The following is a 12,915-nucleotide window of genomic DNA, read 5'->3' as shown; positions in this document are numbered from 1 at the left end:
GAGGCGGGAGGGCGGGTGGGCCGGGGCTGGCTCCCCGGTTGGGTCTGAAGCCGAGCAGCGTCAGCTGGGGCGGCAGGTCCCCGCCGGCCGCGGCCGCTGCGCCCGCCGGCCCCGGGAGCAGTAAGCACATCTGGGGCAATGACCTTCTGGAGGGAGCTGTGCTCGCCCCCTCCCTCTCCTGCAGAAAGTCAAACAACTCATAGAGGAAATTGAGAACTTAAAATAAAAAAGAAAAAAAGAGCGCGCAACAGCAACACCCCTGCCTCCGGTGTGTGGATGATTTCTGGGCTGATCAGCATCACCTAAAGGAAAACTTTGGTGACGCCCGGGGAGCGGACGTGCTTTTCCACCGGGACGTGTGGCTTTGAGAAGCACAGCCCGGCGGCGGGCAGGAGCGGGCAGGCGGATCTCTGCCCGCGAAGGCGGAGAGTGCGCGGCGCGGAGCCCCGCAACCCTTGTCCGGCGCGCCTCACCCCGCCGGCGCGGGGGGTGTTCTGGGGTAGGGGGCTGCTTGCCTGCCTCAAGCAACTGAGGCTCGGGACTGAGATTTTATCCAGAACTATTTCCTATCTATTTATTGAGAGGGTTTTTCTTGCACAGCATCATCTGTTTTGAAGAAAGGAGGGAGGAAAGGGGAGGGTTAAAGCTGAAGAAGTCCTCTTTCCGAAGGAAATGCTTTTTGCGCTCTCCGGATGACCTTTTCTGAAATGCAGCCTCTCCAGTTGACCGATTTTTATTTTGACTACAAAGTGCATGAAACTGAGCCCTAACTTCTCCACAAACCCTAGGATGTGCACTTCTGGGATTAGCAATATGGGGCATCTGTTGTCACCTCTCCTCTTGAGCCTAGCAGCAGTTTTTTCCAAAGGTAAGCCTCAGTCTCCTGTCTGTTTCACTGCGTCTTGTTTCTTGTTTATTTTGCATACACAGCCTCTGTCCCCTCTCTCTGTAATGCCTTGAGTGTTGATACCCACAATTCATGACTGAAAGATTTTGGAGGGGGGTCATGTGCTAGTCAAAAACAAAGATATCATGACAGGAAATCCTGAGTGGCAGGAGTTTTTCTTGGTTGACTATGGCAAACAGCCTACCCATTTACTGAGCATTTGTTGCTGCCTATTGTACTTTTTGATTATGTAGTAGATGCTGGCGATGAGCTTAGCTTGCAACTCAGCTCTGGCTGCGAAGGGTTTGTTATCTGGAAATCTGAAATCTTCAGAGATATAAGCTGTTGAGGTTAGTTGCCCCACTGTTACCTTCTAAGTAATTTTTCATATTAAAAATCCTGTATCTCAGACTGGCTGGCAATGTTTTACTGGATGACAGAAATACGTGTTTGCTGAAATGTTTAAAAGCTTTGATGAGAGCCTGAACCAGGTGTCTGATATTCTGCATGCTGAATGGTGTTTGAATGCCCTGATAGCATTACTTCAGGCGACTCAGTGGTATCTTCCTGTTGCCCTCAAGTGTGTTTACAGTAAGAATCAGAAAACCAACCTATAGACAATACACACGTTTTTCAGTGCATTTAAATCCTTCTTTGAACTTACAGTTTACATTGGTGGCCTCAGCCAAAAGGTGAATGCATTTTTGCAATACTTAATTTGGTGATTCTGAGCGTTCCTGTGGGACATAAATTAGGAGAAATACAATGCTCTACTGAGAAGACATTGTGCATCAACAACTGTATTTTGGCAGGAAAACAAAATTAAAGTTCACACGTGGTTAGTCTTCAGAGAGGTACAATAGCATATGCATTCCATCTATGATTTTGCAAATGTACCAATAAAGAGTTCCACTTGTAAATATCAGTGTTTAAAAAAAGGTATTAGTTATTCTTATCAACTCTTTACAATTCCAGATATCAGCACTTTCATTTTTTCTTAAGTGAGTTATTTTTACTAATTACTTTGTATCGAGAACTGAACTTACTGACAGAAGGCAAAATATACAGCTATGTATTTCTGTGGTAGTTCTCTGTATCAAATTAACTTCTCCCTTTTCCTTAGAACACGTTAAGAAAGAAAGGAATAAAATTATAAGTCTCTTCAAATGTTACCTAAATGCAGTGCCTACATAAGTACAGTTTTAAAGTTGCAATTGGAAATGCATTAGCAGCAGGGATGGGAATTCTGAGTCTTTTAAAAAAGATTTCTTCATTCACATTGCACACCAGTAGCTTTTGATTTCCCAGCTAGGTTGTAAATGATGTATTTTATTATAAGCAATATCAGTACTTTGGATAGGCTAACAATGCAGTAAGAATATTAACTCTTTCATCTCCTATTTTTTGGTGTGTTTCAGTTTGCAGCCTTAACACTGCATTAACATAGTGTTTGACTGAGATTGCAGCTTATTCCAAGACTGGAGTATTAGTGGCATTTCAATCCTAGAGTACAGTGTTTTGTTGCCAGCTCAGCAATTATAATATTCATATATGATTTTATTCTTAAATGTTGCTCACATTTTCTTTGAAAGATAAACATAGGCAGAAAAATTGGACTTGGAAAGGAGGTCTCAGGTGGGAAAAAATGCTATAAAAGCTGACGAGTGTGATTTTTCTATGTATTGTGATTGTGAAGTCTCATTAAATCTGGTATGTCTTGAAACCAGATATGCAAGATCCCATTAGAATTACTAGTATTGTCTGTGCTATTTATTTTGCAGTTTAGATATCCAATATACCACTGTGTGATTGCTGGGACTATGCTGTTTAGTAATACAGGTATCTGTCTTTAATGTACCTGTCTATTTCCATACTTGGTAACAGACTCCATCTGTACTTCTATGCCTTAGTACACTTTGAAAAGACCAGAGTGTTCCAGAGATTTTCAGTATAAACTTGACAATGTAAAAGGTTGATTTCCCCCAACCCCATAAAAAGATGAAAACCAAAAAATAATCAGACTTGATTACTAACTAGTACAGTACGTGTTTCTTTGATGCCTTTCTGTTGCTAATAGAAAAACTCTCTCATTTATGACATGATGACAAAGTTTTCCTAAAGAGATAAAAAATCTTTTAACATGCTACAGCAATCAGCTGTCTATTGTGTATAGGTCTGTTGCTGATTACTCAAAACCATGGCAACGCACCTTTTTACTGCACAGTTTCCAAATCTTTCAGGTAATAATGTTGAAGACTTCAGAATACTACTGCAGTTTTGCTTTGCTTTTATCTTGTAAATGCAGAAAATACCTCCAGCCTGAGAAATAAAATGTTGTTTTCAATAATGAGTTTTGTGTTCTTATCAGAACAATGTGTGACTGATGATATAATCCATGTATTTTAATATATTGTCAATCTAATTATAATATATGTATGTGTGTACATATGTACACATAGACAAAGGACAGATATTTTAAGGCTCTGTAACTGTAGTTATGGGGTAGTTGCATTTCACAGCTTTGTCTTCAACTAGGAGTTATCTTGAGTCAATCCTAGGGAGCCAACGTTTACCTTTACTCAGTTGGGCATTTTGCAATTTGGTATCAACTATGAAAAAAATTCTTCAGAAATCTTTAATTGAAAATAACCAAGTCCATGAAAACATAGACTAATACAAAAGGCACATTGTGGACATTGAATTCTCTTGTTTAAGGGGAAAACCTCTTTTTAGCTTCATTGGAGTAGAATAAAAACTTCAATATTTTCCTTGAACACCAGGTTCAAGGCTTGGCTTAAGCCTATAACAAACTGAACATCCCCTGTAAGATGCTAAACAATTTTAGTATGTTTATTGTAAGATTAAGATTGAGGAGCCTTTTACATTATGAATGTTTGTTGTCAGATAAAAAACCTGATTTAATAGATTTCAAATTTCAGGTCTACATTGACAACAACAAAACAAGTGAATATTTTAGTGACTCTTCCTGCTTGCATTCTGCTGAGCATTCCACGTTCTTCTGTCATCCTGGGTTGAAATCTCCCTGCAAGTCACCTACTAATGAGATCTCAGGCCATATAGCTGCTGTTTTGATTTTCTTTTTCTCTCAGTTTTTAAAAATGTGAAGGTTTGGCAACTGTATTAGGCAGGATTACCTTGTATACCTTATGAGTGTTCCCCATAGGCTAGAGATGTGGATAGCGCATTTGCAGTGATGCCAATCTTCTATTATAGGAAAGTGTGTGTGTGTGTGTGTGTGTAAATCTCCCAGAATACAAACCCCTAAACATTTAGTTCTGGTTATATTACAGGAGAGGACTATCTAGATTTAAATTGCCTCTGTTTCCTTTGGAATTATCCAAACTCCTGTATTCTTTGAACCCTCTTGATTTCCATTGACTCTTATATTGTAGGGGATTTTTTTGTCTTGTTACGGATGCTATATTTGGCTTTCTCTATGCGACTTTACTGATTCCATGATGGTAATTAGTGTCAGAATATGTCATTCTGTCCACAACAATTGCTGAAATACTTCACTTATGATTTCAGTGGGTTATATCTTTGTGAACTGTAGTTGTACAGGGAGCCACTTTAATCTCAGTTGTGCATCCATTGGCTTCAGTGGGGGTAGTGGTGTACAAAGAACTACACAGCTGAGCTTGTTAGTTATAGTCCATCTTCCAGAAGGCAGTGGGCCATTTCTGAAGATCTTTATGTGCAGATCTCCCACTGACACTGAAGTGCACCGTGAACTTAATATAGGTAGAAACAGGGAAAATGAAAAGCTGAGGAGTGCAACAACCTGTGTTTGAGCACTTATTACTTTGGAGTTTATTACTCTGGAACGTTGGTAGCATATTAGTAATGCGAATTAGTGCTGTGTATGGGACCAACACTGAAGATTATTATATTTGATTTAAGATGTATATTCTTTTCCCCCCTCCCTCTTGGTGGTGACTAGACAGGAGTTCAGGACTGAATTTCAGTTCATGTTGACAGATTTTGATTGTGGTGATGAGGGACACATTCTTTTTCTCAGAGTAGCATTACTTGTGGACAGGGTCATCATAGGCATCTGTTGCTTTACCTGTGCAAATGATATGTATACAAAATCTACTGCATGCTGTTTTCAGATGACCACTACTTAAATGAGCATAAAGTACAGGTCTGGTCAGTAAGAGTTTTTCTTGTAAGCTTTGCTTGTGTGCAGAAACCCCAGTTTTCTTAAAAACCCAAAAGTTAAAGGAAACCATTCTAGCTTAAGATTCAAGCTGGTCACACAAAACCAAAGTTTTTGTGCTTTGTCCCAGCTGCATTGAACTTCCAGTCATTTGAGACATTATACAAGGGAAGGGGAAACTAAATTGTGCTTTTTTGGTTCTTACTGTGCAAGAACAAATGCCCCATTCTGATTACTCTCCTTTCAGTAAAATTAATAAATTCAGACTAAACTAAAAACTTCTCCAGCTAGCCCCATGTTTTATTTGTCAGCTGCAATACTGGCTTAATGTGATTTGGTTTCTAATATTTCCCTGTAATGTTCTCATTTTTTACTTCTGTCTTTTCTTTTATTAGTTCCATAGGGCTGGCGCGCTCTGTGACACCAACCAATGTTTTAGATATTAATAAAAGCAGCTTTATTCAATAAAGATCAGTTTTATTTAATAAAAGAGAGAATCAAAATATAATCTGATTTTTCATGCTGGATTCACATCAAATCAACCTCCTGATGTTGTTGTGGATGCCAAGTCTAGTGGCAGTCTATCATGGGTCCTAGGATACATAAACATGACTCGAGACAGATTGATTGCGGAGAAGCTGAAGAGGCAGCAGAGATTCATCGCGGGTTTGGTTTAGAAAGTGTTACATTAAATTACTTGATTTTCACCAGTCTTTGTAATATTGCCTGCTGCATTATTAATGACAGTTCAAAATGAAGTGGATTTTAAATAGTTCAGAGACATTTAGATACCACTAATTATTATGAGCAGATTTAAAGTACATATTTGAGCATGTTAGGCTACTTCACCCTCCTCCATGGGGGGAAAATTAACTGTAGAATGAAGATTGGCTTCTTCACGTCCTTGATTTCTTCTGTTATTGAATAGACTTAATTCCAGTGTAAGGTGTGAGTCTGATGGCCCCACAGAGCTAATGGATTAAAAGCCTTCATCTTCCAAAGAGGTACAGCCTACATAGTATCTATGCAGGCTTCCACTTTACTAGTTTAAACTTGATCTAGAGGATGATATTACTTCCAGCTCTGTGATATAAGATATTATATCCATCTATTGATCTACAGTGGGTGTGATCCAGAGCACATTATAGTCAGTATATGGGGTTTCATTGCCTTTAGTTGGCTTTAATTCAGAGTGTAGACAGAGTTTTCTGGAGTGGTATTTTTCAGCCTGTGGCCCACACACCAGTGGTGATTCATAGAACATCTGAGCAGTGTTGTGAAACCAGTGCCAGAAACCTTATGCATGCAAGCTAGAAAAAAACAAGTAGAGGAAACAGAAGTAACAAGGATGCTTTCAGAGTACATCCCAATTTGTGTTTGGTTGTAAATAAAGACCTTTCTGACAATACTGTGTAAGATGGTCTGGATTTCTTTCAAAAAGTTAAGCGGCTCTTGTCCTTAGAAAAAGGTTGAGAAAAACCACTGTAGTGAAACTAACTGTAGTAATTTAAAGTATTTCTCTGAACTGCTTGGTATTGCCTTGGTACTTCAGACACAATCACTGATGGTGTGTTTCTAAACCAATGCAGCATAAGTTAACTTAAATCAACATTGAGTTAAGTGAAGAAGCGTAGGAGTAGTCTGCCAGTCACTCAACAGCATCTGCACTGTAGGGTCAATTAACTTCTTAAAAGGCTTCTGCTGTACTCATAGAAGATTGTTTGTTCTTACACCCTCAGTCTTGTGGTTTCTTTTTTTTGTTGTTTATTTAGGCTTCCAGAAAGGTTTCTGGATGGAGTTTTCTGTGTTGCAGGCTATTGTCTCCCTGAAAGTTGCTCAGCAAAATGCATACATTTTTATTTCTTGTACAGATCATGTAGAAATGATTGGTAGTGGATGCATCTATGCTGAAGTCACATTTCCCCAAATTTACAAAATAGAGGGCCTCTTTCCTCTTCATATAGGCACTTCACCTTCTCACAGGCCCACGTAGCTCTGTTTTTAAAGTTTGAATTTATTTGGTTTGTTTAGTTATTTGGGTTTGTAAATAAAGGCTTTTGTCATGATGCTGTATAAGATGGTTTGGATAAGGTGTTCCAGAAATTTGCTACGGTAATAATTAGTAACCATTTTCCAGTGTTAATTTATTCAATAATATTTTATACTAATTTGCTTTTCTGCTAATGATGTCTTTTAATCTTAATAGCTCTTCTTGTCCTTGGTGGAATGTATTGGGCTTCATTAGTTCACAGTTTTGCAGCTTGAGCAAGCAAAATAAAACCACGTGTAAAAATGATCATGTAGACTGTAAAACATGAGAAGGGGGAAGGATATTGAATAACAAAGATCCTGTAAAAAGAGCAAAATAAATCAGTTAGCTAGTTATACAGGAAAAAGTAGCAGGTTTAATAGTAATGAGCATACCAAGCAGAAGTGTGGCAAGATATCAACATACTTCTTATTCTTGGTGTATGCAACTACAAGACAGAATAAGAAGCAACAGAAGAAGTGTCCTCTCTAGCTGAGCCAGGATGCTCCACAGCATGTCTTTTGATCTCTTTGTTTTCAAGGTAGGCAGACCGTTGAGCAGGCAGTCTGAAGACCTCTTGCTGAGGAACAAGGCAGACATCCAGATATGCACACAGATGAGGCTGCATGTCTTTCAACCTAAAAGAAAATACCCTCCGAGTCAGAGTTTAGTCTCATCTAGTGCTAAATGATTTCAGAACCTTGAATTTCAACAAGTCAACATCACTTACTTGCATTTTATATTTTTTAAAGTGTATGTTTTATATCTTCAGAACACATTATGTAAATTCATTGTACAAGAGGAGGAATCCAAAGTTAGCAGAGATAACTAGCCAATAGTGTCTCTGAATATTAATCCAATCCATAATATAAGAAAGGAAGCAATACCACTTAGTCTTCAATCCACTTACTTATCAAAGATCCTGGATTAACACATAATCATGTCTTCCACTTTACACTGAGCCATGGTGACTCATTCCGTTTGTCTTCAAGAAAAGAAAATAGTGATGATTTGCACATGCCTACGGTTGAAATATCCGTATTTATCCTTCAGAGTTTTGCATCTCAGTCTTAATGTAATTGGTCTTGCTTGGTTAATTTTAATTTGGTAGTACACATGGTGTAGTCAGTTTTCTTGTCTATGGATGGCAAATTCCTATATTTAAGATCCTACATTGATTTTAGTGTATTGTCAGGTTTTCCTGGTATGAAGGAGATCTTGATATTGGTTCAGTGGATTGTGTTTTCTTTGTGTTCCTGTTGAAGGAACTATTCAGCTCTGACAAAACTTCCTGGTGTAATAAATGTGTAAAAACACCGTGTTATCAGCAGTTACCCTCCTATCATCTTTAGCACATTTTCAGAAATAAAAATAGGATCTAGTTTGCTCGGGTTCACAACCTGTACCTCTTGAGCTGAAGCATGATATCATTATGTGGCCAAAAATACAGGACTTGGGGCAGAATTGAGCAATCCTGATTCCACCTAGCAGAGGAAAGAAGTGCATACACACTCTGTAAGTTTATTACCACACTTTTGTTACTCTGTAAGTAGTGATATGATGAATACTTTTAGAGTTTTGACTAATCTGTCCCACTTAATGCTAACTTTCACTGTGTCTATTCTGTTTAGGATCTATTAAACTCAGATCATAGGATCTGTTTAACTCGGAGATAGGTGTTTTGTTATATGTTAAGTTCGCCTACAGAATTAGGCTCATATGAAAACACTAGAAATACTTGGCGTACTTCTGTAGAAGAGAATGGAAAAGGAACATATGCAAAAGGAGTGTCTCATTATCTATTGGTGTGCTAGTGCACATCCGATATATGACTAATTGAAATCTGTCATCTTCTAGACTGTAATGGCAAGACCACTATTTCCAGATGTCTCTAAAGAGTTTCTTTGTTCCCATTCTTGGAAATCCTGCTGATATGCCAACTGCTCAGCAATCCTGTAAATCAGGATGTGAAAAGATGGTGACCCAAAACTTAGTGGACGCTTTTCAAATCTTATTTTAGTCTTTCTGAGTTGTGATATCCCTCTTAATGAGAGAGATCCACCTTCAGTGGATAATAATAAAAACAATGTATTGCTTTTTGAAGCTTAACGTGATGCTCTCCATAGACCTTCCCTTGTATACTCAGGGTTTATCAGTTAAAGTTCTCTTATTCCATATCCTTTTCCATATTGTTGGGCAAACAGTTGTAAGGCTATCATGACTTCAGCTGTGCACTGCTCTCTCCTTTGTGGTTGACTGTGTCCCCTGCAGCAGTTGTCTGATAAGAGATGATTTCTTGCATACTGAACACTTGTGCACAGTAGGATTCTGTTATATACTTCTGACTCTTTGACACCATCTGCCCAGTAAAGTGGTTTTAATGGGTTTCCACTGAGCCAGCCTGTACTACAGCCCTGACAGCATGCTCTGTATTTTTAAAAAATAAACAAAATCTCTTCAGAAAAGCCATCCGTGAACACTGGCTTCTCCAACGAAATTGAGGATTACATGCTCATTGATATTTTGCGGAGGAAGAAATATCTCTATTTGATAGAATTTAAAATAGGAAAATGACTGATAGCTTGGAATGGTCCTCTAATAATACTAGTTTATTCTTTTAAATGACCTTATAAAGCATTATTTCCTGTACCGTTTTTTAGTCAGGTATTATTATCATTTTACAGAAATACAATAATTTTACCTTGTTGGCATTCTCTTCTTTCTAAAAGCTGGAGAATGTAGTGGTTCGTGATGGTGATTTAGGACTCAGGGTAGCTATTGGCTTTCTGTAACCTTTGGAAAATCATTTCAGTTCTTTGCTTTCCCTTTCCCTTTTAAACTGTCTTGTCTACTCAGAACACAAGTTGTTCAGAGTAGGACCTGTTTTCTTGCTGTTTATATGGCATCTGCCTCTCTTCTCAGATGAGAATTTGCATTTTACCACTTGAAAATAATTAATTTCTAGCAGCTGAGTTAGAAATTGGAATGTGACATTCTGGTTGTCCTGATCACTGGACAATGAGAGCAACTCAGAGGCCTGTAAGAAGAGAAGAGTAAGGTAAGGGAAAGATATAATGGAAGTATCTATGTGATTAAAAAATTTGAAATGCTTAAGTAGATCCTATCCCATGATGTTACAATTAATAAGGTATCTAAACTTTTTCAAACAGCAATGTGATAAAGGGACTTGTAAAAAGATGTCTTAAGGATGTTTTTATATTTCTTTCTGTTACAATCCATGTTATTAAAGGAACGATTTTTGAATATATTAGTAATGCAACAAACCACTTACAATGAAGAAATGGTTTTTTTGGCAGGTGGTACAGATCTTAGAATTCTTTTTTCCTTCTCTGCCTCTTCAAGTTTTTGGGGTTTATTTTAAGCTCCTTCACGTTAGTAATTTGCAAACTTGCTGATGAGATGGGCTGGTGAAAGAAATTGTTGGGTAGTCTCTTCAGTTCTTGATGGGACATGAAAATTGAAACAGTCAAAATAAATGTATTCTTTTGAACTTCCAAGCTGACTTGATAAGAACACACAGAGAATCAGACACAATCCTATTCTCTAGTCTTTAAGTTCTTGTTTCTAAATTACATGGAGTTTAAACTCCAGCGAGATGAAGATTTCCATCTGAAGCATACATTTCTTTTGTCTTCTCTATGCCCTATACAATACTAGTCCTGATTTGTAGATCTGTGTAGGGAACCAGCACAAGATATTTGAACCTTTATTTCTAGCTGCCCATTTACTCAAGAATGAATGTTGCTGAGGTCCCTAAGAAAAACAATCTTCCATGCTACTGTGGCAAAGTGATCATTAGGCTAAGACAGCTTTTCAGTATGTTCTGAGATGTGCAATGCCTTCATAGAAAAGATCCATTCACAACTGTCACTAGCTTTGGAACCATTTGGGCAATAAAGACATTTAGCATTTTTCACCTGTGGAATATGGACACGGTGGTACTATTTGTGAGAAAATTAGCAAGATCCTGTCTTTGTAGCCGAAAAGAACAGACTGTTCCATCCTCATTTAATGGATGGTCAGCAGCAGAGCTGTGTCTATGAAGTTTTCAAAGTATGTGAGCCTTTGCTGTTTGCAGGTTTTCTTACGTTTTTTGGCTAGTTTGGTTGAAAGCTTGTGGGCCATCTAAGCAATGCTGCATCCAAGTGCAGGTTCCCGTTATGTTCTTATGTTTGCATCCTTTTAGATTTCTTTGGAGTTGCTGTTTTTTGAAATCAACCAGCTTCTTGAGGTCCAGCCTTCAGACTGAATTTAGTAGATCCAATTTCAGCTTAGAAAAAATGTAAAGCAAATATCATTACGAATTCCCTGGAGAATTAAAATGGTATTTCCCAAATACTATCCAGCAGGTTGATATTTTGAATGGTATCTCAGTGCTCCTTTCTCTTTGCTTTTGTTATGTCATGGATGAAATGCTAACCATGGTACATACCCGAGTTCTGTGATCCTTATGTAGTTGTTTGCTGCTGCTGTTACCTCCCCCGTGCTCTCCTCTTTGTCCTATCATAACTTTGGATATTGCTGTAAATGTTCCCTGCTGTTTCTCCTGCAGTAGTTTAAAATACATATATCAGCATCAGCTGTGTCTTTTCTTGCCTTTTTATTTAGACTCTTTATCTGAGTAGCAATAGATCAGAGTAATGGTACAATAATCGCTGTTGAAGCATTTATTTGTTTGTTTTCTTTCTATTTCTATGCAGTCATATGCTCCTTTCATCCTTTCATCTATTCCTATCAGAATTATGCATGCAGTTTGGATCAGACCCTGAAAAAAGAGAAATGCTTGTAAGTGGAGAATACTATATATAGCAGACCTTCATTACGGTAGTTATAGTCTTGATGTTTAGAATGTCTTTGTATGCATTATAGGTTCTCATCAAATAATCAAATTGCATCAATACTAGTAAAAAGGATGGTTTGTGAAGAGATTCTTTTCAACTGTTCCCTTTTCAGCAGCTTCAGAAAAGAACGTTGAATTTGGCAGCATATTTGCAGTGCTAACAAATCTGGGTTTTGGCAGTCTAAATCAGGAACAGTGAATTCAAAACTGAAGATCCCTCACAGAGATGTCCTTATAGTAACTGCCTTTAGGTGCAGGGGGAAGCACTCACAGACTTCAGATGATTTTAGCTATTGCAGTAGGTCATAGGATAAACTCTCAGGTAATTAGCTCTGTCAAACCTTCACTCTTTATAGCCTACAACTTCTATCTGGAAGGTTGTTGGGTGACTGTGAAGAACAAGAAAAATGCCCCCTAAAATGCAAGGAGAGCATTGCAAGATGTCATTTGGTGTAACAGGACTTTTCTAGTGTTTCAGTTCATACTGTGGAGTGCTAAAGCCCATTGCTTTTTCCTAATAAGTACGTTCTCATTTGTGTTTCCAACCTGAGAATAGTAGGCGTCCTAGTCTTCCTATCTGTGGTGATACTTCACCATTCCCTCAGCCTCTTGGGTATGCTCTTTGACTTGTTGTGGTTGTTTGCTGCCAGTTTGATCAATTTGTCAGAGAAACTATACATTTTCACACTTGTTTTTTCTTCTTCTGACTGACAAGCACTATCAAAATCTCATCTGGAGCCTATGGAATTATTGTAGCAGTTTCAGTTATGTTTTATGCTTCTTTGACATCTGTCTTAGAAATAGCTGATTTATTGTATTTGTCCGGTCTAAATCTGACTGGTCCTTTGCAGATGCTGCTTTCTGGTACCTCTTCATTTTCTTCTCCAATGACTGAATAAATATTTCTCTCAGACACTCAGTAAGTGAATTCCTCCGTAGTTTTGCACTTTCTCTTGCCT

At 38.2% G+C, this 12,915-nt stretch overlaps 1 protein-coding gene across 2 annotated transcripts in view; it reads left to right on the top strand.

Moving 5' to 3' along the window:
- Nucleotides 1-12,915, top strand: part of TMEM132D (transmembrane protein 132D) — a 297,592-nt gene that overhangs the window by 31,399 nt on the left and 253,278 nt on the right. The window contains exon 1 of one of the 2 annotated variants that reach the window (XM_014960809.1): nucleotides 254-868. The exons of the other annotated variant lie outside the window; for it this stretch is intronic. Coding sequence (XP_014816295.1) covers nucleotides 754-868 — 115 coding nt within the window. The 5' untranslated portion in view covers nucleotides 254-753. Of the gene's footprint in view, nucleotides 1-253; nucleotides 869-12,915 lie in introns of those variants that run through there. 2 annotated transcript variants of the gene reach the window in all.

Source organism: Calidris pugnax, unplaced genomic scaffold, assembly GCF_001431845.1.
Source record: "Calidris pugnax isolate Ruff unplaced genomic scaffold, ASM143184v1 scaffold32, whole genome shotgun sequence".
NCBI classification, from domain to species: domain Eukaryota; kingdom Metazoa; phylum Chordata; class Aves; order Charadriiformes; family Scolopacidae; genus Calidris; species Calidris pugnax.
Note: the sequence above shows the minus strand (reverse complement) of the source record. Positions and strands in the feature narration are given on the sequence as shown.